The sequence below is a fragment of the Schistocerca cancellata genome, chromosome 3, assembly GCF_023864275.1.
Source record: "Schistocerca cancellata isolate TAMUIC-IGC-003103 chromosome 3, iqSchCanc2.1, whole genome shotgun sequence".
Lineage (NCBI taxonomy): Eukaryota > Metazoa > Arthropoda > Insecta > Orthoptera > Acrididae > Schistocerca > Schistocerca cancellata.
Genome location: NC_064628.1, coordinates 264,231,322 through 264,259,055, shown reverse-complemented (window position 1 = coordinate 264,259,055; position 27,734 = coordinate 264,231,322). Strand labels below are relative to the sequence as shown.

The 27,734-nt window shown below is 44.7% G+C and overlaps 1 protein-coding gene across 1 annotated transcript in view; it reads left to right on the top strand.

Moving 5' to 3' along the window:
• Nucleotides 1-27,527, top strand: part of LOC126174914 (UDP-glucosyltransferase 2-like) — a 127,810-nt gene extending 100,283 nt beyond the window's left edge. Inside the window, exons 4-7 of the mRNA XM_049921351.1 lie at nucleotides 1,994-2,453; nucleotides 16,989-17,211; nucleotides 17,303-17,522; nucleotides 27,152-27,527. Coding sequence (XP_049777308.1) covers nucleotides 1,994-2,453; nucleotides 16,989-17,211; nucleotides 17,303-17,522; nucleotides 27,152-27,422 — 1,174 coding nt within the window. The 3' untranslated portion in view covers nucleotides 27,423-27,527. The remainder of the gene's footprint in view (nucleotides 1-1,993; nucleotides 2,454-16,988; nucleotides 17,212-17,302; nucleotides 17,523-27,151) is intronic.
• Nucleotides 27,528-27,734: the final 207 nt, after the last annotated feature.

Here is a 27,734-nt window from a genome sequence, read left to right as displayed (position 1 = left end):
ATAAACTACAAAAATGAAAACATCTCACAAAACAAAGTTAAAAACTATGAAATCTGTATCACAAACTTCAAATATGATTAATTCTTTGTTGTCAAAGCTGAAATGGGCACCTATAAACGCAGCTGAAGCTCTGAAATAACTCACGTTTTCCTACTGCACAAGTACAGTGACTGCTTGGCAGAGTGTTAGCCTGAAAAGACACACACATCTGCTAATGTACTGATGGACTTCGAACAGCTAATTGCAATGCTAAGAGTGAATGCTGGTCAGGGATAATCATAACGCGACAGTGCTGCTTTTTCGGCTCACGATAAATTATCGGCATAAGACGAGCAGGGCGTTGCCTTCACCTCTGGTTTCTGCCATATGGTGCTAGACTAATACTGCTGCAGACCCGAGACTCGATCACTGAGCCTCTAATCGAATGCTGCAGTGGAGACTGCAGCCTGCAGAGATGTGCTCAGCGCCAAGACCCACGTTGAAGCCTCTCTTCTCTATCATAATCTAACAGCCTGCTCTTTCCTTTCCGCCAGGAATAACTCTTTCCTTTTCGCCAAGAAAAATGGACTAACCATATTTTTACAAGAATTATTGAGCAAAAATCCCAAGAGAGAACATCACATAAGCAACTTCAACGACTTCTCTATCCTTCTCTCTCCTTCAAAAAGCTTTATTTTTCCAGTTGGGGTTTGCTCCCAGCAGCTAGCCTCGCTTCCCAGGTCCTGGGAAAGTTAAAAACTGTGCCGAGGCTAGTTGCTAATTCCGTGGCGTCGTCATGTTTCTCCAGAAAGCTGGAGGTTCCCATCTGCTGAAGGTGCCATTCTGAACATGGGAGAGTTCCAGCCTCCTGCTGATACAAGTTCTTTCTCCCCTCCTACAACTCTGCTCCCCCGGCCAGCGTGGAATCGTGCTATATAGCAGAACAAAAGCTGCCCTCCACCAGCGGGCCGCCGGGCGCCGCAACTTTCACCTTGACAACACGACCCTCACTGTCAGCGTACCTAGGTATGACACATTTTTATCATAAATTCATTATACAGCAAGCATTTAACGATCCTCATTTGAATAATTTGCAATTGCATAGTTTGACAATACGAAAGCCATTCAACGGTGTAGCAAGGTATTGCAGTTTTTGTGGGTGATCAGTCACCTGTAGTAAAAGACAGTAAAAGTACAACATATCTACAAATAGTGTGTCCCAGACAACAGTATGTGTGGTGCTTAGGTCTGTTAACGTAGAACTGAAAGCATGTTTGTTACTAACACTAATGTACAGCCGAAACAGAACTGACCTCTTGGATGGGGAGTGTTACTGTTTGTATAAAAATAGAATATTTCAGAAAATACTAGCATTAAAAACTTAAGAGATTTCGTGAACCTTCCATAAATGACAAATACTAGATAAAAAATAATTTCTGGTGGTCAGGTTTGAACCCGTTACCTACAGCATGCCAGCCAGCAATACTAACCGCTGCGCTACACTGTATATAATAAAAGTAAATGTAATATTGCTAGAATTTGTGGCACCTATACCAAACAGGACTAAGTGGGATATTGAAAAAGAAGGACGGCAAGAATGGTCACAGGTATATTTGACCCTTAGAAGAGCAACAGGGACATTCTGATAAACTTGATCTGGAAGACCTTGAAGGGGAACGTCAACTGTCCTTTGAAAAACTACAAAAATTCAATGACTATGTTCAATTGAGAACTCTAGTAATATACTACAACCCCCTATGTATCGCTTCAGTAGCGACCACGAAGGTACAATCAGACTAACTACAGCTTGCAAAGCTCGTTTAGCAACCATTCTTCCTGTTCTCCGTACATCAATGGAACTGGAAGAATATCTAATAAATGTGGTATGGGAGCCACCTGCTGCCAAGCCCGTGACAGTAGTTTGCAGAATGTAGTTGTACGTGTGGATGGTGAAGTTATAAAACTAATTATCTCGATTAGCTTCAAAGATTTTGGTTTTTTTATGTCTTTTCAGGCAGGATGAGAAGTTTGATGTCGTGATCTTGGAGGCGGCCCCCACTTTCTGCTACTTTGGTTTCATCCACAAACTGGGGCCGCCGCCTGTCATCGGCTTCCTTTCGATGGGGATGACTGGCGGGATCAGTGCCCTCATGGGTGACACTGTGAATCCATCGTACATGCCAGAGATTCTGGCACCGTACACAGACCACATGGATTTCTGGCAGAGAATGGACAACTTTCTTTCCCTGTTCAAGCAAGCGCGCTCTGGTGCGAGTGTCATTCTGCCTGTACATGAGAGGATTATACGGAAGCATTTTGGACCAGATGTTCCTAGTCTCATGGACATGATGCGTAACATGAGTCTTTTCCTGGCGAACAACCACTTCAGTGCTAATTACCCGCACCCACGTCTGCCCAATGTAATAGAGATGACTGGCCTTCACATCGAAAAGGAACGGAAGCCCTTACCGAAGGTAAGTGTTACCTGAGTTATCAAAACACCCTATAAAAGTGTTATTTTATTCGTGTTGAATCTTGTGCACTCAGCGGCCGTTAATGATAGTTGATGAATGACGCAACTAGTCACAAATACTTTTTAAATGTTTTCTTTTAAAGCCATAAACGTTTCGGGCTACCATGCCCATCTTCAGGTGGCTAATATTTTTTCGTTACACAGATGTTTTGACCAACAGCATGTCGTCTAATTCCACTCTGCACAAGAATATTTGAGTGTTTAGTGCCTCTTTATAAGTTCTTTCATTAATAAAAATACGCTAAAGTTCTTGTATTTATTTATAAATGGTGCAAAATAGTAATGTTGACTTACATAAATGGTTCAAATGGCTCTGAGCACTATGCGACTTAACTTCTGAGGTCATCAGTCGCCTAGAACTTAGAACTAATTAAACCTAACTAACCTAAGGACATCACACAAATCCATGCCCGAGGCAGGATTCGAACCTGCGACCGTAGCGGTCACGCGGTTCCAGACTGAAGCGCCTTTAACCGCACGGCCACACCGGCCGGCGACTTACATAAGTTTCAGTAGCTGCCAGTTTGTTTGTTGCAGTCCATGCGGTTTTCCAGCTCGATTGCTGAATTGCACACAGCGCACATATTTTGCATGAATTACTGTGGCATACTTCATAATATTCTTAATGTCAGTCTTGAGCATCACACATGTGCTATACGCTTGGTATTTTTGTTTACGATGCAAAGACTATTTTTAAGGGAAGATACAACATATCAGTCATTAAATATTGGCCAAGAATGTAAACAGAGGAAAGATGATGTGTGGGATGTGCAAAATACAACACGTTAACAACAGAGAAATATTTTATGTTTGCACTCTAAGAGTAAACATATTATTAAAACAGAATAGGACAGAATATTTTTAGTAGTTTTTTTCACTGTCAGTGGAAATTATTGACGAAATACTGCAAAGCCAACTACTTGCATATTATAAAGGAGATACATATGTACACGCATTTATGTCTACAGATATTTGTTTATCATTACAGTTTATGAGTTAGTTGCAGGAAATAAAAAATTAAAAAGTTGGAGCGTGGGATGCTGGTTATGGCAAAAAAAGAAAACATTGATAAATATTTGTGGCTAGTGAGTCATTCGCCAACTACCCTATAAAAATTGTAAAAATTCGATATGGAACTTGGCTGATTCTCACCTGGTATCTCTACTAACGTAGCTTTCCCTTGCCAGTGTCAAGAGTTGCGGGCTTTCTAAACAACTACGCACCCTCAGACTCAACGTTGCAATATTAAAAGTTTTGGTGGTTTCGTTGTCTAGGGGCTGGGATACGTAGTTGCCGCATTACAAGCCAAATACTGCTGAGTCTACAGTATACAATATGAATAGATACGTGAATCGAATGGTCGAAGGTTCCTATTAGTCGGAAATTGCGAATTTTGAACGCAACACAGACGTTTATAAATGAAAGATTGTTATCAAATAAAATCTGCAGGTACTATCTTAACGACTTTAAATGATGAGTACGATAGTATAAGTTATTTTCAGAATGTAGTATATTTCTACAAAACACTTATTGGTGTAGATGGTCCAGCAATTAAATAAATCATAAGTTGAATAACAGGGAAACAATAGATACCTACTGCACGTAATTAGTTATGAACAACAAAGCTCGCGAGATATTCACCTCTAAGCGTACACCACGTCTTCACTGTAGAAGCTACGGAAATCTCAGAAGTGCACACGTCAGCACTAAGAAATATTTCTATTTGCCGCGACCACGCGTAAACTGCTCCACACTCTCCCAGTCCGTCTATCGACTATGCGTCCGTCGCGCTGTACTTTCCGCGTCCAGCACTTACTCCCGTCCCCAGTGCCGTACCGTCCAGCACTCCGCACTGCCTGAACTTTCTGTGTTCTCCTTTCCCGAACTCGCTTCCATCCAGTCTCCCCATTCACGAGCGCTGTGATTGGCTAGAGCGTTCGTGCCGTGTCTCCTAGCCAACGAACGCTCAAAAACGTAATGAAACATATTCGAAATAGTGGATTTACATTTAAATACTTGAAATTAAATAAATATTCCTGCGGCTGGATCATAAACACGCTGTAACACACTTTATTAAATACATAAACAATTAAAGAAACATATATCAAAAGAAAAGAAGCAAAAGGTAGGCCAGGAGCCTAATGTCTCTGCGCTTTTTTAAAACACAGTAAATAATTGACCAGTTTCTTCATCAATAGCATATATCGGATATTAACAAATACATAGATGAATCAATATATTTATAAGCATGCTGCTACCGCTTTTTCGTGTAACTGTGGAGTACTTACGGCCTGACGCGATCGATAGTAATCGGCCACTTTGATCTCCAATAACTCAGGTACTATTTAAATTACATGTCTGTAAATCATACCAATTTAGGTTTACACTAATAGCTTTCTATAGACACGGCGATCGACAAAATCGGATGAAGCGTTTATATTTTGGAAATTCGTTGCTGGGTAGTACTTGTATAACTTACCGTGAGTTACTAAACTTTAAACTAATAAAGATATTGAAAATCTGATTACACCATCAGAATCGTTGTGCAAGTAATGGTAATGTACATGTTTCTTTTTGAGGTACCATGATTCATCTGGCTACTATTAATTTCTATACGAACTGTGAAATGTCTGCTATTATGGTTTCACAAAGTCCGCCATCTTTGGCACTCACGGCATAGACATCTCCTTCATCGACACAAAGCACCGCCCTCGTCACAGTGTCAACATGGAACTCCCAGCCACGCGGTTGGACCATGCGTTGGGACTACCCATCTCGTCCGGCTAACGTTTAGCACCACGTGGTCGCCCAGCCGAGAGGCCAGCGCCCGCCGACCGCTCCGTGCGGCCACTGCTTCCTCAGAACTTAGAATATTTTCAGGGTGGGACGACTCACCCGTTACCTCACAGAGTGTATGATCGCATCATCATGCTGCAATACTGAACAACGTTTCGACCACTAGTACAAGAGTGGCCATCGTAAAGGTGAGGGGCTTATAACTTAACTAGTACACTTGAAAAAATGTTCAAATGTGTGTGGAATCTTATGGGACTTAACTGCTAAGGTCATCAGTCCCTACGGTTACACACTACATAACCTAAATTATCCTAGGGACAAACACACACACCTCCCGAGGGAGGACTCGAATCTCCGCTGGGACCAGCCGCACAGTCCATGACTGCAGCGCCCAAGACCGATCGGCTAATCCCGCGCGGCAGTGCACTTGAGTTCTTCTACTGTTATCCCAACGTTTCGTCCTGATCCTATTTTCAATTTGTCAGGAAGCTTATAAAATTCGTCTTGTGAATGGATGTCGAATTGGAAAGACAGAGCAATTATCCTTTATTAATTCTACTTTTTATCTGAACTTCCATTGGGCGATACTGTCAGCTGAAGAGCAAACTACTTCAGTGACTTGATACTACTGCCGCGAGCCTGGTGGCGTCTAACCTTGTGAGACGACACAGCGCTCTTTGTAGCTTCGGTCCCAACATTTAGGCTTGACACACGTTGGGACACAGGCGACGCAGTATAGGGTAGCGCATCGCAAGTGAAGCTACGAGAAACAGAATCGCCGAGGGTTGGGAAACAGCTTCTTAGCCGGTATCACACAGTATTTATTTGTGAAGCTATGGTTAAGCTCTAGAATCCTAATTGATAGTCGGATTCTGATGAGGAAATGGACTCTGATGTAACTGTACAGTGCCATCAAAAAGTTGCAGACATACAAATAAATGTGTCAGCAAATACGGGTTGCATTGCATTCGTTCGAGCAACAATCACAAGGTGACACTACAGATGTTATTGACAACGAATGAAGACACCAAAGTAGCGGATGGAAGTCATGCGTCGTAATATTGCGCATTTCATTCTTTCGTAAACATGTCGTTTTCCCAAGACCAAGAACTTTTCAATGTTTAACAGTGTTTTGCCAGAGTTTCGTATGCATGATTTTCGTGAGAAATATTCCGACACCGCAATGTTGAACAATTCCCGTTTCCAAAAACGTTGATCAGTTGCAGGCGAGAAGAGAGGCGGGAGACCGGCCGTTTTGGCGAACGCTAGAGATGAGGGACGTGATGCTGCGTTCGCCTTAAAAAAATGTGACGGGACTATCTGTCCAATCTCAGATTTCGTAAGGTAGTGACGAGAAAACGACGCAGGAGTTAAAATTTCGCACGTATCATGTTCGTAGTGCACAGAAACTGAAGGCGCCGGATTTAGAAAAGCATCTTGCCTACTCTAGGGGCCACCCTCTGCCGGGCTGGAGACCACTACTAATTCGTCAGGATGCGGACCAAGGACATGCGCTGCGTCATTACACGCAATGAAACAGTATTCAAAATTATTTCATTTATTACTGAAAATAAAAGTCGTTGCTGCCTCTTCTGCGTGAAATGGTGACTACGTAATCCTGAGGAGAATTCACTGAATACAACAGCAGACTCACAACTGTCGAGGACGCTGTACCAACTCGGAGTGGAAGTCGATGTCACCCCACCCTGATACGACGATTTTTCCGACCGCTGGAGAGGTAGGCACCCCAGTCCGTAACTCTGCTTGGAGGTGGCGGTGACCAGGATGTGTATGTTTTGATTCTTGCGTCGTTTCTTGGAGTACCCATTCCCTTCCAGATCACTGCTCGCGCGTCCCTACAGGTGGACCGCGTTGTCGGATGCCGTGTGGTCGTGCTAAATGCTGAACCTGGCCCGCCAGTACGGTAGGCCTTCAGACGCGCGCAGAGACGAAGCTTAGGATAGAGCTTCTGCTCCGGAACGGTGCCATGTTGGTGGATCCTCGGACTCCATCAGACGTGGCTTCGGATCGCTGATCGCCTCGTAGGGCAGCAAGAGCAAGACCTTTACTGGGCCAATCTCACACTCAAGACGTTACTATGCTACAGCCAGAGAACAGAGTGTGAATGGCGTGAACTTGGTCGATCCTACTTACTGAATGCCAATAGCTAATGGGTGTGGAGTATTTATGTACTCGAGGAGAGGCTGTGCTCTGCGACGTCATTCGCAATGACAGAAATGTTTCTGCACTTCCTTAGTCAAATGGTTCAAATGGCTCTGAGCACTATGGGACTTAACTTCTGAGGTCATCAGTCTCCTAGAACTTAGAACTACTTAATCCTAACTAACCTAAGGACGTCATACACACCCATGCCCGAGGCAGGATTCGAACCTGCGACCGTAGCGGTCGCGCGGTTCCAGTCTGTAGCGCCTAGAACCGCTCGGCCACCCCGGCCGGCACTTCCTTAGTCTTCAGCGGTCTTCATTTCCGCTACATTTGCTTAACGAATTTATTACAGTGTCTTCACAGCGCAGTCAAACTCCTGCTAGACGTTGCTGCGTCCTACCTAGTGTCCCCTGTGTAATGTTGCGGAATTAACGAAGGTGGTTCAGTTTGCGTTGCTGTAACCATTTTCTGGTGAGTTGCTCACTGTTTCCCTTAAGAGTGTCAAGGTGGCTGTCTTCTTCCTGACGCAGTAACGGCTATGAAATGTTTACGCTTCTCACCTGGCAGCTGGCGATACTTCTACGCCAGCTGTTAAAAAAATTGTCGGATGACACTATTGTACAGTGTACACTATACCTCAAATATCGAAATAGCGTTCAGTAGTGTAGTCCACATCTGTTGAGATGTAGACAGGACCACTTGTTGACATCCATGGACTCGCAGAACTGGACCGTGGTTTCAACTTGGTTGATACGTGAATATTCAAAACACAAGAATACTGTCAACTGAAAATGCACATCTGTTTCATGAAAACAGTTTGCACTGTTAGAAAATTGGAGGGTGGAGTGACGTATCGCGTTGTTGAATGGTGAGCCCTGTTTACTTTGAAACTACGGCGAACAGAGTTGTGTGCCAAGATATAATTTCACACTTTATTTTGCTTCTTGAGGCTGAAGTCCCCTAATTTTTCGATCACCCTGTGCAAAACTTCAACATAAGAAATCAAAAAGGAAAAGTGAGTACCTGAGCAAGAGGAAATTCTACATCTACATCCATACTCCGCAAGCCACCTGACGGTGTGTGGCGGTTAATTCGCTTTGATGTCAGAGATCGATATGTTCACTAACTTTCTTCCATTTGGATCGGTGTCACTTCCACGAGGTTCATCATATAAAAGCGTAAACGGTCGAATTGCTTCAATAAACTGCTCCACCGTTTTCAATCCAAAATTCGTGGCAGGCGTGCAGTAAACTGCTGCTCGAGCACTGTTGTCCTGCTCTGCTCCCGCTGTTGCACAGACACCTATGAGTCTCACAAAAATGCGCTGCGCTCGAGATCCACCTGCAGTTTATTTGAAATACCTTTAATATGAGCCTCCACTAATAATTTAGAATCCCAAATCTACAACTCCTGTCGAAATCTTTATCCAGGGTTGCAGGTCCAAAGGCCCATTTTATCACTGAAGTGGTATTTGCATCATATACATCAAACAGAAGCGTCGAGTAATGTTTGTCTCTTATTGTTCAGTATAAAAATATAACACGAGTACAACACACTGAAATATTTCGCAGCGTTAGTGTTGCCACGGTCACTCTGGTCAAAAGCAGCACAGCGTCATCATGAAAACAGACACGTCCATGAAAGCGTCTGCTTGCCGTACTCTTCGATATCATGTCAAGACTCTCCCCAGAAGTGCTACTATTTCTTTTGTTCTAATGGTTTGTGACGTCATTCCAGGCAAGCCCTACGTCAGAATTACAATGTGTTTTATGAGTAAAGTTAAGTTTAATATAATTTTGAGCAATGTTGAGGGCCAATTTTACAGATAATTCAGGGCATTCAAATGACGTTGGGAGTCCCTCACAAACTGCCTGTTCTGTTCGTATGTAAATCATTTCTATAATATATTGATTGAACCGGGACGAAAAGGAGGCTAGAAGAGCTAATGATGTACAAAAACACAAATCAGTAGGCAAGTACCAAAATAAAAATCAAACGGAACGTTAACGCGATGTATATCAAGCTATCCCATTTGATAACGGTATTACGAAATTGGTACTAGATTTCGTACAGGTAAAATATTACGCACGTTATGTATGTTTCAATTAGTTAACGGTAACTAAAACATCTTGTTTTAGGTACAATTAGATATCAGCATCGATGGATTTTAGCCTTGTGCTTCGACGAAACCTGTTGACTGCTTCAAAAGGCTTTTCTCAAAAAGTTTCCAATTAAGAGGACCTCACTTTGAAAATAACATTGCACACGCATTTGTAACACGTCGCCTCAAAAGACGTACAAAATACATGTAACGGCAGCAGCATTAACTTAAATGAAAAATACTTATGACTAATCGTGGGTCAACAAAACTATGCCGAAAGTTAATAGTTCACTACCAGCAATATTATCCACGTACAATAGATAAAGAAAGGGAAAGAAAGAAAATAATTTTGTAATGAAATAAACAATTTAAAATTTGAACTGCTTCTTAACAGTTGTCACGTTGACAGTGTAAGTCTTGTGTTTAAAAGCAAAGCAGCTTATATGTTCTTTGGTGGAGAGGCGCTGAGAAGACGGCGGTGGCTTGCGATGTTTCATATGTGGTTATTACAACAAGTCCGTTTATCATATTTCCACGGCAAAGTGTGCTGGTTATGTCTTTTCTCTGTTGCGTCACAAGTCATCCGCAGTGGCGTTTAACAGGCCTCTGTCTAAGTATAGGCTACATAATTGTTTTAGCATATACACATCTATTACTCGTTATACACACCAAATTCTTGTTTCATTGTTTTATCACTGCTCTGAAAATTTTCTACCGTCTCGTTTGCATATGACTATTGCGATCGCTAATTCACAGACAGTAAAGCAGTTTTTTATTTCTTTTTTATTATTTTTATTTTTTTTTAAACTTATGGGATTTAACTGCTAAGGTCATCAGTCCCTAAGCTTACACACTACGTAACCCAAATTATCCTAAGGACAAACACACACACCCGTGCCCGAGGGAGGACTCGAACCTCCGCCGGGACTAGCCACACAGTCCATGACTGAAGTTAAACAGTTCTCACACATGACACACAACTGTAATTAGGTTCACCGCGACAGTTACGGATGCTCGTTAAGAAGACAAGTACATTAGTTTTATGGAGCCTTGGCTCTCATGAGCCGGCCGGAGTGGCCGAGCGGTTCTAGGCGCTACAGTCTGGAACCGCAAGACCGCTACGGTCGCAGGCTCGAATCCTGCCTCGGTCATGGATGTGCGTGATGTCCTTAGGTTAGTTAGGTTTAATATCTAGGGGACTGATGACCTCAGTAGTTAAGTCCCATAGTGCTCAGAGCCATTTGAACCGTTTTTTTTGTTGCTCTCATGATGCGTTAAATGTGAAATCAGTTTCACTCACATGATAGGAATACTATAATGTATACTTGCGAAAGCATTGTCAGTAGCGGGTTGAGACACAGTCCGTTTAGTAATACTCAAACCGTACGATCTTTCTGTTCATAATGATCACTTCAGTTTTTATTACGCACTGCGAAGGTAATCCCAATCGTCAGTCGGTAACTTTCCCGATTCACTGCCTCGGCAAGTTTTTGTATCTCAAATCAACAACCCGCGTCCCGCCATATTACCTCACACACTCTCACTAACTATCGTTACTCCATTGTTACTTTCGTTATCGCTCTCTGTGCATCCATATCTACAATTTACCTAGAAATTCTTCACATCACACTAAATATTATATATGCAGATAATATTAACAAAAGAAATTAAAGTCTTTCTATATTCAAGTAATAATAAGAAAACACGCTGATCAGCCATAACAGTTTGACCACCGACCTACTACCGATATAACCCGCCCACGCAACAGCGGCGTCACCTGGCGGGGAATGACTGCTAATCACGCAAACGCACTGTGCGTGTAGTATTCGTGAGCGTGCTGTCCGCGTGTAGGTTGGGGAAGGCGCGCGATCTATCTGAGTTTGACCGAGGGCAAATTGTAACGGTCCGGAGGTTCGGCACAAGCATTTCGGGAACTGCAAGACTGCGTGTTCGAGGAGAGCTGTGGTGAGTGTCTTCGACACGTGGAGAAACCGAGGAGAAACCACGTCCAGACGTCGGGGAGTTGGGCGGCCACCCTTCATTACAGATGTCGGACGTCGTCGGCTGGGCAGGCTGGTAAAACAAGAGAGGCGGTGAACCGTGGCGGAACTAACATTAGACTTTAATGATAGGCAAAGTAAGAGTTTGTGTCTGAAAACACAGTACACCGAACACTCCTAACGATGGGCCTCTACAGCCTACGATCCACACATGTGCCAATATCAACACCACGACACTAAAATTGAAACGGGCACGTGTTCACCGGCATTGGACGTTCGCGCAGTGATAGAGCGTCGCATGGTCTCATGAATCCCGATACCTTCTTCATCATGCCGACGGAAGGGCGCGAATCCGACGTCTTCCAAGGGATTAGCTCCTCGACAGCTTTACTGCGGGACGCACACAAGCTCGCGGGGCTCCGCTATGTTGTGGGGAACATTCACGAGGGCATCCATGAGTCCAGTGGAGCTCGTGCAAGGCGCCATGATAACCAAGGAGTATCGTACACTAGCTGCAGACTATCACATACGCCCTTTCATGACGATCATGATTTACGACGGCAGTGGAATCTTTCATCAAAATAATTCGCCAGGTCATGAGGCCAGGAGTGTGATGGTATGGTTCGAGGAACACAGTGGCGAGTTACAATTTATGTGCTGGCCCCAAAACTCGCCAGATCTTAACCCGATGGAACACATCTGGGATGTGGTTGAACGTGATGTCAGAGCTTATTACCCCCGTCCCCAGTATTGACGGTAATTAGGTGACTTGTGTGTGCACATGTGATGCCAGTTCTCTACCAAGGCCTCATTGATCCCATGCCACAAAGTGTTGACGCTGTTATCCGTCCAGAGGTGGAGATACTGGCTATTAGGAAGGTGGTCATAATGTTCTGGCTGAACAGTGCATTTAGCCATTACTGAAAAGGAAATAAATTGCAGTTATATTTTAACGTCATTTCCAAGCATTGCTGTGTTATACCATCAAAGATGTGGAAACCTAGTCTAAGAAAGCGAAAGAAATGATAGAAAACAGAGGAAAAATGACCTATCACTAATGGCTATATCTTCATAAGCGATATGTGCAAGCAAAAGAGGCGCATTGTATCAAGATATATAAACGCATACGTAACAACTGTCACGTTGGCAGCGTAAGTCTTCTATTTATTTTATTTTACTTATTTCAATTTTTTGTTTCTTTATTTAACCTGACAAGATTAGGGCCATCTGGTTATGTCATCTTTTATATCTAACCAGGCGTTCTATATGTTTAACGTTGCACATGTTACGATACGCATGTTATACTATATTTAAAAATGAAACATCCCAACATTAAAGATAAAATAAACACAAACTTTGTATTTGTTCATAGTAAGCACAACAAAATTTTAATTATGAGTCATAGCAGCGATAGGCGCTAGTGAAAGGGGTGGAAGAAGGAGAGAAAGAGGAAGTGATAATACTCAGTTAATGAATGCAAGGCAAAAGTAAGTGATTTGACTCGTAGAAAAAGGGAAAGAGATAGAAGGGTAACTGGGAAAAGACAGGAGCTTTGGCTTTGCTATTTGGCAGAGAGAAAGTTGGTAATATACGTTAATTTTTGGTGAAACGCTATGAGGGTAGCAGAGCGAAGTGCTTCAACTTCTTAAATGCAACAGGACCCTGAATTGTGCGCAGAGAGCAAGGAAACTTGCTCCAGTGGCGAATAGCAACAACAAATAGTTTGCGAATATTTTTGTTTTATGAATACATAGAACTAAGATACTAGACAAGTGGGACCTTGTGTTTCGATTAAGATGAGATGAAAGGAATTTAAGCTCTGATGCGAGCTACTGGGGTGCTTGTGTACAGAGGAGCCATTGAAGCTGATGATGGCATATAGTGAACGTGTCTGAGCACAATTTATCTGTTATGGACTGTAGATTAAAACCGAAGAAATTGCAGAAGAGCAAGTAGTTAAAGAGATGGGACCTGGGTAAGCTGAAACAACAAGAGGTTGTGGAGAAGATCAGAGGGAGCTATAGACAACGGTTGACAAGAACAGGAGAAATGGAATGCAGTAGAAGACGAATGGGTAGTCAGGAGAAATGGTATAGTGAAAGCAACACGGGATGAAATAGGGAGAGAGACAAGGCCTTGTAGAAATCCTTGAATATAATTGGAGATATTGAATGAAGTTGATGAAAGAAGAAAATATAAAAATGCAGCAAATGAAGCAGACGAAAAGCAATACAAAAGTCTAAAAAATGGGACTGACCGTAAGTGCAAAAAGACTAAAGAGAAATGACTAGAGGACAAATGAAAGGATTTAGAAGCACATTTTATTAGGCGAAAGACAGATATCGCCTACAGGAAAATTAATGACACCTTTAGAGAAAAGAGAAGCACCTGTATGAATATCAAGATCTCAGATGGAAAACCAGTATCAAGTAAGGGAAAGCAGAAAGGGGAAGGAGTATATAAAGGGTCTAAGCAAGTCCGATGAAATTGAAGGCAAATTTATAGAAGGGTAAGAGGACATAGATGAAGATGAGCTGGGAATGTATACTGCGGAAGAATTTGACAGTTCAAAGACGTAAGTCGAAACAAGGCCCGGGGAGTACACGATATTCCGTCATAACTAGTGATAGCCTCGGGATAGCCAGCGATGATAAAACTATTCCACTTGGTGTGCAAGATGTGTGAGACAGACGAAACACGAAATCCTTACAGAAGAATGGAAAAACTTGTAGAAGCTGACCTTGGGTGATGATCAGTTTCGATCCCGGAGAGATATAGTAACAGAAGAGGCAATACTAACCCAACGACTTATTTCAGAAGATAGCATTTTGATACGCCCGCTAAACCCTCTGGGTAGAACAAGTGATTAGGATTGTGGGAGGGGCCAAATAAAGCTGGGGTCGGTTTCACCCTAAAATTGTAGTTTATTGTAATTTAGTAACACATTTACAACCAAAACGGCACATAGCCGAACAAACGGCTGAAGGCCACGATTAAATTTCAAAATTTTAAAATATATTACCATAATCCTTAAATTTTAAGTAGCTGAAACCGGACTAAAAGAAAAGACAACACAATGGCAATAACCTTCTAGCAAATATTCACTTGCCACAATTCAAACTTACTTACATAAAACACAGTAAAACCAAGAATTTTTCTTTTATCATTGACTATAATAGATTATAAACAGACAATTAAACACCGGTGAGAAAACAGTAAAGACAAAAGCACTCAGAAGCCTCCAGGGGTCGGTCTGCCGTCGTTCACTTAGATGATACAGGTGGGACACGTGGTGAGCCCAACTACACTTGATCCGTCGGAACCCAACCAAAGGACAGCCATGGACCGACCGACAGACGACTTCCTTGCCACCAATCGGTACACAAGAATTCAAATACAAAATGTTACGGGCGTGATTATCCACAATCAAATATGTATATGCGTTAAGCTGTCGAACTACACACCGTGTTGGACAGCGACAACAGGTGAGGAAAGGACACTGCCTGAAATTACGTCAGTGGCCAGGCCAGGTAACCGGAACACTAACGGCCACAAGGCAGAAAATTCCGCTGGTGCACTTGAATCGTAATCAACCAATATTGTTAATTCCACCGCATGGCGGCTAAATTTCAGCAATACAAACATTCGATGTTGCTCACAGAAAAAGCTCCCCAACAGCGAACCACCGAAACGAACCACACAACGTGAATGGACGTGGCTTGGGTACTTGAAACCACTACTCAACTTTGACGTCCTGGATCGGTGAATCACGAACCTCGTAGCGATCGGACAGCTCCACACAAGCTCCGACACTGCGCAGGGACCAGCAGCGGACCCAGCCGACTGCACCGTGCGGAGATAACTTCTAGTCGTCAATGAAAATAACACCAACTACACACACAACCTGACAAATACTTGCACGAAGACCTGAACTATACCTAACAGTAACTAAGCATGCACGAAGACAAATCGGGAGTCGATGCGCGCGCGCACACACACACACACACACACACACACACACACACACACACACACACACACACACACAGCCGACTCATGAACGATCGGCGAGCCAAAACGCGTCGACCGGTAGGACGACCGACCGACCGACGATCCACCAAGACCGTGGCCCGGCTCAAGTAATGCATGGCGGCGATGATCAGGCGAGCCGTGTCGACGCAGACCTCACTGCTCCAACCCGCCTGCACTAGTGCCGCATTGCAACTCCCCGACTGGCAGGTCCGCCCTGCGCTCCAGACGCGTTCCAACTGACTGGCAGCCCGAACTCGCGACCCGAACTCGCTTACGACAGACAACGACCGGGAAGTAATAGCAGTCGAGCATAGATACTACCAGAGGGGATATATCGCTATGCGCTGCCAGCGCCGGTCAGAGTGAGGCAAATAAGCAACTGAGTGACAGTAGTAATTTAATTTAACGTAGTGAGGTGGAATTTAACGTAGTGAGGTACGTTAAAAACAGGGTGTAAAATACATAATGGTGGGAACACGAGCCACGCACGGCTCACATTTGTAGCAGGGGTAAAATACAGGGAGCGAAATGCGATTCACGATTTGTACAGAAACCAGATGGCAGTTAGAACAAAGGACGTAGAAGAGGAGTTGAACGGAATGGACAATGTCTTGAAAGGAGGACAGAAGATGAACATCAACAAAAGCAAAATAAGGCTAATGGGATGTAGTCGACTTATACCAGATGATGCTGAGGGAACTAAAAAACGAGACACTTGAAGTACTAGATCAGTTATGCTACTTGGGCTATTTGATGGCCTATGTAGACAGGATATAAAAATTAGGCTGGCAATGGCAAAAAAAGCGTTTCTGGAGAAGGGAAATTTGTTAACATAGGATATAGATTTAAGTGTTAGGAAGTCTGTTCTGAAGGAATTTGTATGGAGTGTAGCCGTGCATGGAAGTGAAACATGGACGATAAACAGTATAGACAAGATGAGCAAAGAAGCTTCTGAATTGTGGCACTACTGAAGAATGTTGAAGACACAATGAGTAGATCGCGCAACTGATGAGGGGATACTAAACAGAACTCTGAAGACAAGAAATTTCTGACACAAATTGACTAAAAGAAGGGATCCGTTGATAGGACACATTCTGAGACATCAAGGGATCACCAATTCAGTGTTGGAGGCAAGCGTGGTGGTACAAGACGTAGAGGGCATCCAAGAGATGAATATAGCTAGGAGATTCATCAGGATGAAGTTAGCAGTAGTTATTCGGAGATGAAGAGGCTTGCATTGAGTAGAACAACATGGAGAGCTGCATCAAATCAGTTTTCAGACTAAATACATAAGAAATAACTCTTTCTTCTATTTAAGTTCCTCTTAGTAGGTTCTTATCACTGTAAGTAAATGCCTTAAAAATATTTTCTTTTCAAACAGGAAATCCAGAAGTTCTTAGACGGAGCGGACAATGGCTTCATATATTTCAGTTTAGGATCGAACATGAGAAGTATTTTCCTCTCTAAAGAGATAAGAGACGCATTCCTGTACGCTTTCTCTAAACTTCCGCAAAGAATACTGTGGAAGTTTGAGGAGGTTGACCTCCCCGGAAAACCAGAGAACGTGATGGTGTCGAAGTGGCTACCGCAACAGGACGTACTAGGTACGAGTGGTGAACAGACTTCAGTAGTACATGACGATGTCGTTACCAAGTTGTAAGTTGTTTGTAAATTGAAAGGAAATTTCTGTTTCAGCTCATCGTAACATCCGGCTGTTCATCACACAGGGAGGTCTGCAGAGCTTCAACGAGGCGGCGTACTTTGGTGTCCCTCTCCTAGGGATACCGTGTTTCGCTGATCAGCCCTACAATATTGCCAAGATGGTTAGCGCCGGAATAGGAGAGAAAATGGAACTTGGCGAAATAAACAAAGAATCACTTCTCCGAGTAATACGACGCCTTCTTGACACTCCGAGGTCAGTTCCTAAGCTTTGCAAGTTGTACATACCTATCAGGCAAAATCGTCCTGAGCATTGAGACAATCATCCTACCGACACACCAGGTTGAAGATAGCCGTTTGGTAGAACACCGTCTCCTGCTGCGAGAGGAATTCCGTAACTGCCTACTGCACATTCTCGTCCGATAGAAATCTCCGGCCCTTCAAGGCCATATTTAAGGGATCGAAGCTATGATAATTGCGTGGGGATAGGATTATAGAGTGAGTGTTCGAGTTTCACCCACTTGAGTCGGCGTAGCTGCGTTGCAACATTTGCCTTATGGGGACGTGCGTTATGAAGCAACAGCACCTGTCGCAAAACTTCACAACAGCGGTTTTCGACAGACGTGCTGTCCCAACGTATTCTTCATTCTCCGATGTATGTGTACCGGCACTTGTCGTTCGCGAGCCAAGAAAAGAATAATAGCACGTTGGTCCTGCTTGGACAACGTGACCATAGTTCATGCTTCCGCATTTACGGCACGCAAGTCAGAAATTCACGAATGCCACACTAATCCCTTGCCTACACGTCGGTGCTGATATACCGGGTGATCAAAAAGTCAGTATAAATTTGAAAACTGAATAAATCACGGAATAATGTAGATAGAGAGGTAAAAATTGACACACGTGCTTGGAATGACATTGGGTTTTATTAAAACCGAAAAAAAAACAAAGTTCACAAAATATCCGACAGATGGCGCTGGACAGCAAAACGTCAGTGACTACGCATGACAATCATGTATAAAAGGAGCTGTAATGAGAGATCGCCTGTTTTTCCTTGTTTATTTCTTCTTCTTTTTTTACAAAAAAGTCTGTAGGCTGTAGAGCAGCGTACTAAGCTGCTGCCAGCCCGCCCCCTTCGGAGGGAATTGAAAATCAATAAAGAAAAAAAATGTAATGAGAGAGAGAATCAGATGCGCCAGCAGTCGCAGCATGTTGACGTTACCTGAAAAGGCGCTTTTAGTGAAGCTGTATTATCAGAATGGGGAACGTGCTAGTTCGGCGTTACGATCCTATCGCCATAGGAAGGGGATTCGAACGGGTAAAGGTCCGTTGACAAATGCAGCTGTGGCGATAATGATTTCGAAGTTCGAAGCCACGGGTTGTTTAGACGATAGACCCCGTAGTGGCCGACCGAGCACAAGGCGTAATGCTGCTGAGACAGTTCAGGAAGAAATGGAGACTGTAGCGGGTTCGTCTGTGCACGGGGAAGCCAGCGCTCGTGCAGTCGCACGTCGCACCGGCATTGCATACACTACTGTTTGGTTGGCACTTAGGCGTACTCTCCGATGCTATCCGTACGAAGTCCATCGGCATCATGAACTGTTACCTGGCGATTTAGTGAAGCGGAGGGCATTTGCGGTGTGGGCGTTTCAAAAGATGGCGGGAGATGACGATTGGTTGAGTAACGTGTTGTGGACCGACGAAGCTCATTTCATGCTCCGAGGGTCTGTCAACACCCACAACTGCAGAATTTGGGCTACCGAAAATCCTAGAACTGTCGTGGAAACTCCATTGCACGATGAGAAAGTCACGGTATGGGTTGGATTTACCACATCTACCGTTATCGGGCTTTTTTTCTTCGAGGAAATTCGTGATTCTGGTTTTGTAACTGCTACCGTGACGGGTGAGAGGTACGCCGATATGTTACAGAATCGCATCATCCCCAGCCTGGCTAATAAACACCTGCTGGAACGTACGATGTTTATGCAGGATGGCGCTCCACCCCATATTGCTAGACGCGTGAAAGATCTCTTTTTTTTTTTCCTTTATTGAATTTCAATTCCCCCCGAAGGGGGGCGGGCTGGCAGCAGCTTAGGACGCCGCTCTGCAGCCTACAGATTTTCTGACAAAGAACAGGAGAAGAAATAATAATAAAAAGCAGGCGATAAAATCGGGGACTTAGTGAGTAACAAGGTGAAAAGAAAACGGAAAATTAAAACAAGCAACAGAGGGATGATGAAGCGAATAAAAATACATACGGAGCAGACAGGGAAAACAATAGACAATTAAAAAAAACACGGCGACAGTCTGGATTCTGTTCGCAAAGTATATAAAATTCACACCCAGCGACAGCATGGTTTCTGTTCGCAACACAACACTGAATAGTCACTAGAACACAGCACGAAAAAGTCGGCAAAGGTGACACCACAGTCGAGAGCAGGTGGGGGGAAACTGGACAGGAGATGGGAAAACAAAAAGGGGGGAAAGGAGAGTAAAAGCGAAGGGGGGGGGGGGGAACCGGGAAAGGAGCTGATGGAGAAGATCTCTTGCGCGCCTCGTTTAGTGATGATCGTGTGCTCAGCTGCCACTTTCGTCATGCTTGGCCTCCCAGGTCCTCAGACTTCAGTCCGTGCGATTATTGGCTTTGAGGTTACCTGAAGTCGCAAGTGTATCGTGATCGACCGACACCTCTAGGGATGCTGAAAGACAACATCCGACGCCAATGCCTCACCTTAACTCCGGACATGCTTTACAGTGCTGTTCACAACATTATTCCTCGACTACAGCTATTGTTGAGGAATGATGGTGGACATATTGAGAATTTCTTGTAAAGAACATCTTTGCTTTGTCTTACTTCGTTATGTTAATTATTGCTATTCTGATCAGATGAAGCACCATCTGTCGGACATTTTTTGAACTTTCGTATTTTTTTGGTTCTAATAAAACCCCATGTCATTCCAAGCATGTGTGCCAATTTGTATCTCTCTATCTACATTATTCCGTGATTTATTCAGTTTTCAAATTTATACTGACTTTTTGATCACCTGGTACATGCATCGGAGTCGCGCTGAATTGCATATACGCTGCAGCCACGCTCTCAAACGGAGACTTTTTGATCGTGTCTTATAGATCACACGTAAGCAAGTGTTCTGCTTTAGTCCTTTTTACCATAATTATTAAGAAATTAGTGTACCTCTTCACCTATTGATAATTCCCCCGGTAATTTTCGTCACATAGATTATGGGTCAATCAACGAAAACAAAAAAAGACTAAAATAATTTAATGATACAAGAACTGTAAAACGGTGACCAGCAGTGTTAAAAAAAAGAAAAAAAACTCTGAGCGCTATGAGACTTAACATCTGAGGCCGTCAGTCCCCTAGAAATTAGAACTACTTAAACCTAACTAATCGAAGGACATCACACACATCCACGTCCGAGGCAGGATTTGAACCTGCGACCGTAGCGGTCGCGCGGTTCTTAACTGAGGCGCCTAGAACCGCTCGGCCACATCGGCCGGTACCAGTAGTGTCTTCACGTTTCAGTAACTATGTATGGACTTATAGGACTACAGTCATCGACTTTGAAAATGAACTAGTGCACACGTCAAACGTTCTTCTGTACTTTCATCTATGCCTAGCCTGCAGTTTTCTGATTCTCTAAGTTTTTCGAATTTTCTTCCATTTGTTTACATTAAATTGTTTGAGGATATGACCTGATCTTCCGTGTTAGCTAATGTGGAGAGCTATAGCTCTCGCAGCAAATTTTTGAATTAATTTGATTCCTTTTTTTCAGACCGATGTGATGTTTCTAAACATCCAGTAGTGCCTATAATAGTTGCAAGATGATATTGTCTGCAGATTCCGCTGTTGTGCACAAATATTACAATATGAACCGTAGATTGCTGGGTAAGATGACCGTACTGGTATACAGAGATGAAGAGATTGGTGCTGATTAGAAAGAACTGAAAGGTATCAAAACGACACGAGAAACTAGTGACAATTAAAAAATATAAGCATAAACTAACAAAGGTGAGTGGAAGCTGAATCATTAAGATGCAGACATATTACTGGTTGGCCGGCCCATGTGGCCGAGCGGTTCTAGGTGCTTCAGTCCGGAGCCGCGCTGCTGCGGCGGTCGCAGGTTCGAATCCTGTCTCGAGCATGGATGTGTGTGATGTCCTTAGGTTAGTTAGGTTTAAGTAGTTCTAAAGTCTAGGGGACTGATGACCTCAGATGTTAAGTTCCATGGTGCTCAGAGCCATTTGAACAATTTGGAAAGGAAATAACGAAGAAAATAGAAAAAGGCTGTTCGCAGGGATCAGCGTGTGGCCCAGAGTTTTGGGATGTAGCATTGCAGCCGAGACTACAGAAGTTACATGACGGCGGTAACGTAAACGGAGACGACGTGTTATTTGTTGTAAGAGATGACTCTAGCGGAATTGTAGAAGACAAATGTAACGCGATGTTCCATGACATTGAAGGATGGTGTCGAAGTGGCAGATTGTCACTAGTACGTCACAAAACTTCGTACATCTTGCTGAAAGGGAACTTAGCAAAAAAAAAAAAAAAAAAAAAATGGTTCAAATGGCTCTGAGCACTATGGGACTTAACATCTGTGGTCATCAGTCCCCTAGAACTTAGAACTACTTAAACCTAACTAACCTAAGGACATCACACACATCCATGCCCGAGGCAGGATTCGAACCTGCGACCATAGAAGTCCCGCGGTTCCGGACTGTGCGCCTAGAACCACTAGACCACCGCGGCCGGCGGGAACTTAGCAAGAAAGCCTAACATAAAATTAAATACAAAATTGTTAAGGCTTTCGTTACCACTTGTTGTGTAACTGCCTATTGGCTTCTGTCTCGGGTTCTTCGGCCGACGTTCACCTGATGATTTTACTGACGTATCGCCAGCACGAGTGGCTGGCATTGTCAAAGCTTCACCTTCCAATGCCGGTAGTGAACTGGAGACGAGCTCGCGGCCGCAGACTACACTCCTGGAAATGGAAAAAAGAACACATTGACACCGGTGTGTCAGACCCACCATACTTGCTCCGGACACTGCGAGAGGGCTGTACAAGCAATGATCACACGCACGGCACAGCGGACACACCAGGAACCGCGGTGTTGGCCGTCGAATGGCGCTAGCTGCGCAGCATTTGTGCACCGCCGCCGTCAGTGTCAGCCAGTTTGCCGTGGCATACGGAGCTCCATCGCAGTCTTTAACACTGGTAGCATGCCGCGACAGCGTGGACGTGAACCGTATGTGCAGTTGACGGACTTTGAGCGAGGGCGTATAGTGGGCATGCGAGAGGCCGGGTGGACGTACCGCCGAATTGCTCAACACGTGGGGCGTGAGGTCTCCACAGTACATCGATGTTGTCGCCAGTGGTCGGCGGAAGGTGCACGTGCCCGTCGACCTGGGACCGGACCGCAGCGACGCACGGATGCACGCCAAGACCGTAGGATCCTACGCAGTGCCGTAGGGGACCGCACCGCCACTTCCCAGCAAATTAGGGACACTGGTGCTCCTGGGGTATCGGCGAGGACCATTCGCAACCGTCTCCATGAAGCTGGGCGACGGTTCCGCACACCGTTAGGCCGTCTTCCGCTCACGCCCCAACATCGTGCAGCCCGCCTCCAGTGGTGTCGCGACAGGCGTGAATGGAGGGACGAATGGAGACGTGTCGTCTTCAGCGATGAAAGTCGCTTCTGCCTTGGTGCCAATGATGGTCGTATGCGTGTTTGGCGCCGTGCAGGTGAGCGCCACAATCAGGACTGCATACGACCGAGGCACACAGGGCCAACACCCGGCATCATGGTGTGGGGAGCGATCTCCTACACTGGCCGTACACCACTGGTGATCGTCGAGGGGACACTGAATAGTGCACGGTACATCCAAACCGTCATCGAACCCATCGTTCTACCATTCCTAGACCGGCAAGGGAACTTGCTGTTCCAACAGGACAATGCACGTCCGCATGTATCCCGTGCCACCCAACGTGCTCTAGAATGTGTAAGTCAACTACCCTGGCCAGCAAGATCTCCGGATCTGTCCCCCATTGAGCATGTTTGGGACTGGATGAAGCGTCGTCTCACGCGGTCTGCACGTCCAGCACGAACGCTGGTCCAACTGAGGCGCCAGGTGGAAATGGCATGGCAAGCCGTTCCACAGGACTACATCCAGCATCTCTACGATCGTCTCCATGGGAGAATAGCAGCCTGCATTGCTGCGAAAGGTGGATATACACTGTACTAGTGCCGACATTGTGCATGCTCTGTTGCCTGTGTCTACGTGCCTGTGGTTCTGTCAGTGTGATCATGTGATGTATCTGACCCCAGGAATGTGTCAATAAAGTTTCCCCTTCCTGGGACAATGAATTCACGGTGTTCTTATTTCAATTTCTAGGAGTGTATATGTACCTGGCGCGCCAACGTCTGAGGGCTTCTCCGCGGTCATTTCCGGTGCGGTTCTCCTCTTGGTACCTGCGACGGTCGTTCGCTGCAGTACGGGAAGCCAGGATCCGTTTACCTTAAGGCTTTCCTCTTTCTTGTTGAAGCTGTTCGCGTGTTTTTGTATTTCCTCAGTTTCTCTGAACAAGCTGGTGTGATAGTGCTTGTCTACAGCCAGAACCTCCGTGTCGGCGAATTTTATTACATGGTCGGTCTCACTCAGTGCGTGCTCTGCCACGGCCGATTAAATGATGTAACGATGAGAATATGCACATAAAGAGAATTGTAGGGCTATTCCCGGACGAAAGGCAGGCAGGCAGGCAGGCAGAAAGGGGACAATAGTGATGAACAAAATTATAATCATTGCAAATAGGCAATTTAAGCTTCCCCTGAAAACAATCACAGCATATCACCAATATATATTAGCATTGGTCGTAGGATATGGTGTGACCGTTTGGGCTCATAGATTGAAGCTTTTGAAGCCAATCTCATTAGTGAGAAGAGTTCAGCGAGGAGTGTTACTAAGATTAACGGACGCCTACTGCACTATCCCAAGTGATTCTTTGTTAGTAATTGTGGGCTATGTCCACTGGACTTGAAAATTAGGAAAACGGGAGCCCTTCATTAGTTAAAGAAAGGCAATCAAATGGAAGAAGGAAGCATGCTTGGAACTGAGGCCAATACGAAGAAGTCAGTACAAGATCGCATATTACAACTGTGGCAGAATGAATTGTCACTTTAGATACAGGAAGGAGAACGTGTGAATTTCTCCCTAACGTCAGAGAAAGCCTAAAAATGAGATTTCCTAACGTGTCGAGTGGACTGATACATTCCCTGATCCGTCACGGCCCGCATGCTACGTATCCATAAAAAATCAAAAGGCAGATGAATGATAGTTGCGCCTGCGGCTATTTGGCCACTATAGAGTACACACTGTGGGAGTATCCAGGAAAGCGAAGGAAGAGATCATGAAGCATTCAAATAAACGTCGCAATGCTGCCATCCTGTCGAGACAACATATTGTGCAGATGAAGATAAGACAACTGAGGTCGACAACCACAATTCTTTCTTAAGAATTTATATTCCTTTGCTGCAAGTAATCACTGAAGTATGGATTCGAAGAGGTAGCAGTGAATCGTGGAATTGCTTGTTATAGTGGAAACTCTGCTGTCTTGCTGCCGTACACCGAAGGAATCGGGCGGACGATGGCTGTTGATTGGGGTAGTGTGAAGGCGGATCAAGTAGAGGCAACAACAGCCTCCAGGTTAAATACACCAAAATAAATGAACAAAAACGACAGATTCCGTAGTACAGACAGTAGCATTAGTAGTTTGGTAACTGGTTAAGGGTTTTATTATACTTTTGTAGTAGTAGGAGTAGCTGTAGTTGTAATATTAGCATTTTTGTAGTATTAGTTTTTATATTCATTACCAGTAATAAACAACGAATATATAAAGTTGTTATTATTATCAAAGAAAGTGTGTCTTGTATAGCCTATTTTAGGTTCTGGTATAACAGGGCGTAATTGTAAAGAATAAGTAAATAATTGATATATTCGTAAATGCTTTTCGTTTATGAATGTTAAACAGTAGGTATGCTAGAAACCAACAATAAATTAATGAGAAACGAGCGACGCTGGCTGTCTCTGTGTGGAGAATGTTAATGTTTAGGTTGCAAACTATGTGCTGACGTGTTCATATTACCATATGTGCTAGAAAATACTTGTGTGGAAGATCAGGTGTGAAACGATATGGAGAGAGAAAAAAAGAAAACACCTCGCAGGTATTATCCGAATGGGACGAAAATCAGTAGACGTGATGCACATGCGTACAGGTACAGACAAGCAAATGATTACAAGTTCAGAAAAATTTGATTATTTTCGCAAGAGAAAGAGGTTCACAAACTGAGCAAGTCGATAAAGCTTTTCTTTTCTTTTTTTTAACGTGGTGTTTGACAGTGCCTTCGGCTTCACCGAATCTACGTGTACTTGTGTGTGGGTTTTTGTTGTTTTTCTCTGGGATCTATTTATTTACAAAACAAATCGTGGGCATTGGAGGGCATGGTCGGTAACAATAAGGCCTCGTGGCCCACGACCGTCCTCGGTTTATGGGACGTGGGTTTAGGGTTCTTAGATTCTGTGCAGCGGGTGCTGCTTTCCACTGCTTCCTTTTGTGTAGTTGCACCAGTCGGCAGCTCGGCGAGTGTTGTCGTTCCGCGGCGGCCGCTGTGCTCGTTCTGGCAGGATGTTGACCGTCCCCACCACTTGCCCGCCGAGGAAGGGCGGCGTTAGTGCGTAAGTGCGCAGTTGGTCTGCACTTACATTTTAACTCTTTACTTGATAGCCTAGTTCTAGTTAATCTATAAGAAAACTATGTTGTTATAGGTGGTTGCACAGCCAACAGAGCGGGGGAGGTGGGGGGGGGGGGGGAGAGGGGGAGGGGTTAGACTTATTTCACTACATCTTTAGGTTCATCTGGGTCCTTAATCTACTAATTACACGTTGATGTACATGGTACCTTTTGTTAGGTGACAGTCTGCTGTGGTGGTGCCTGCCTTAATTAACAAAGAGTGGTACCTCGGATTATGTGGTTCAACTAATTTTCCAAAACTTTGGCTGTTGTGGTGGTGACAGGTCTTACTAACAGAACATGTTCGTCAATAAAGCGTTGGTCCACCTCTGGCCCTTTCGCAAGCCGTTATTTGGAATGGCACTGATTAATGGAGTTGTTGGAAGTCATCCTGATGAATATCGTGCCAAATTCTGACCAACTGGTGCGTTAGATCGTCAAAATCCCGAGGTGGTTGGAGGGGCTTGCCCGTAAAGCTACAAACGTTCTCAATTGAGCAGAGATGCGGCGACCTTGCTGGCCAAGGTAGGATTTGACGAGCAAGAAGAAAGGCAGCAGGAACCTCATCATGCGCGGGCGGGCATTATCTTGCTGAAATGTAAGTCCAGGATGGCTTGTCAAGAAGGGGAACACAACCAGGCCTAGGATATCGCCTACGTACGGCTGTGCCGTGAGTGTGTCGTGGACGACAACCAAAGGGGTCCTGCTATGAAAAATGGCACCCCACGCCATGGCGGGCGACAATCATATTGGTATCCGACTCGCATCCGGGGCGTCACCAGGCATGTCTTCGACCTAGATTCTCGTTGAGCGGAGTAAAATTGCCTTTAGCGATGAGTCCAGTTTCGAACTAAGCCCAGATTTCCGTCCCATTCGGGAAATTCCTTAATGGTTCTTCGTTTTTTTGTCTTTAAGTGTGTTTAGACGAATGACAGTCTTAGTTTAATACCAAATATTCGAGAGGTGAGCTACAGTTTTGGTGTGGAAATTGAGAGCGTAGAACAATTTGTACGTAATTCTAAAGTGACCGCGTGTGCTTTGCCGAAGTAATTTTCGCTCCCTCTCTACTTGTTCTCGGCAGCTACCAGGAGAACATGCAGAAGTTCTCCGCAGTTTTCCGCGAGCACCAGGCGACGTCGCTGGAGCGCGCCGTGTGGTGGGTGGAGTACGTGATCCGGCACCGCGGCGCGCCGCACCTGCGCAGCCTCTCGCTGGACATGATGCCGTGGCAGACGCTGCTGCTCGACGTCGCTGCCGTAATCCTCCTAGCCGCGGCCGTCGCCGCCTTCCTCTCGTACAAAGTACTCACCTGGCTCTGCTGCAACGTCTCCAAAGCTCGGCACCCGAAATGAAAGCAGTGCACAGTTCGTCCGATCTCTCGGGAACACGCATCGGCATCGAACGGAGAAGAGTAAACGCAAGTAGCGTGACGGGAAGATTATTTATTATAAAATGTATTGTCTACACAGGCGTTGAATAAATGTTCAGTTAACGTACAAATGGCTACTGAAACGGTCCTATCTTCTTCCTCTTTATTGGACTCGCATTCGGGAGGACGACGGGTCAATCCCGCGTCCGGCCATCCTGATTTAGGTTTTCCGTGATTTCCCTAAAATCGCTCCAGGCAAATGCCGGGATGGTTCCTTTCAAAGGGCACGGCCGAC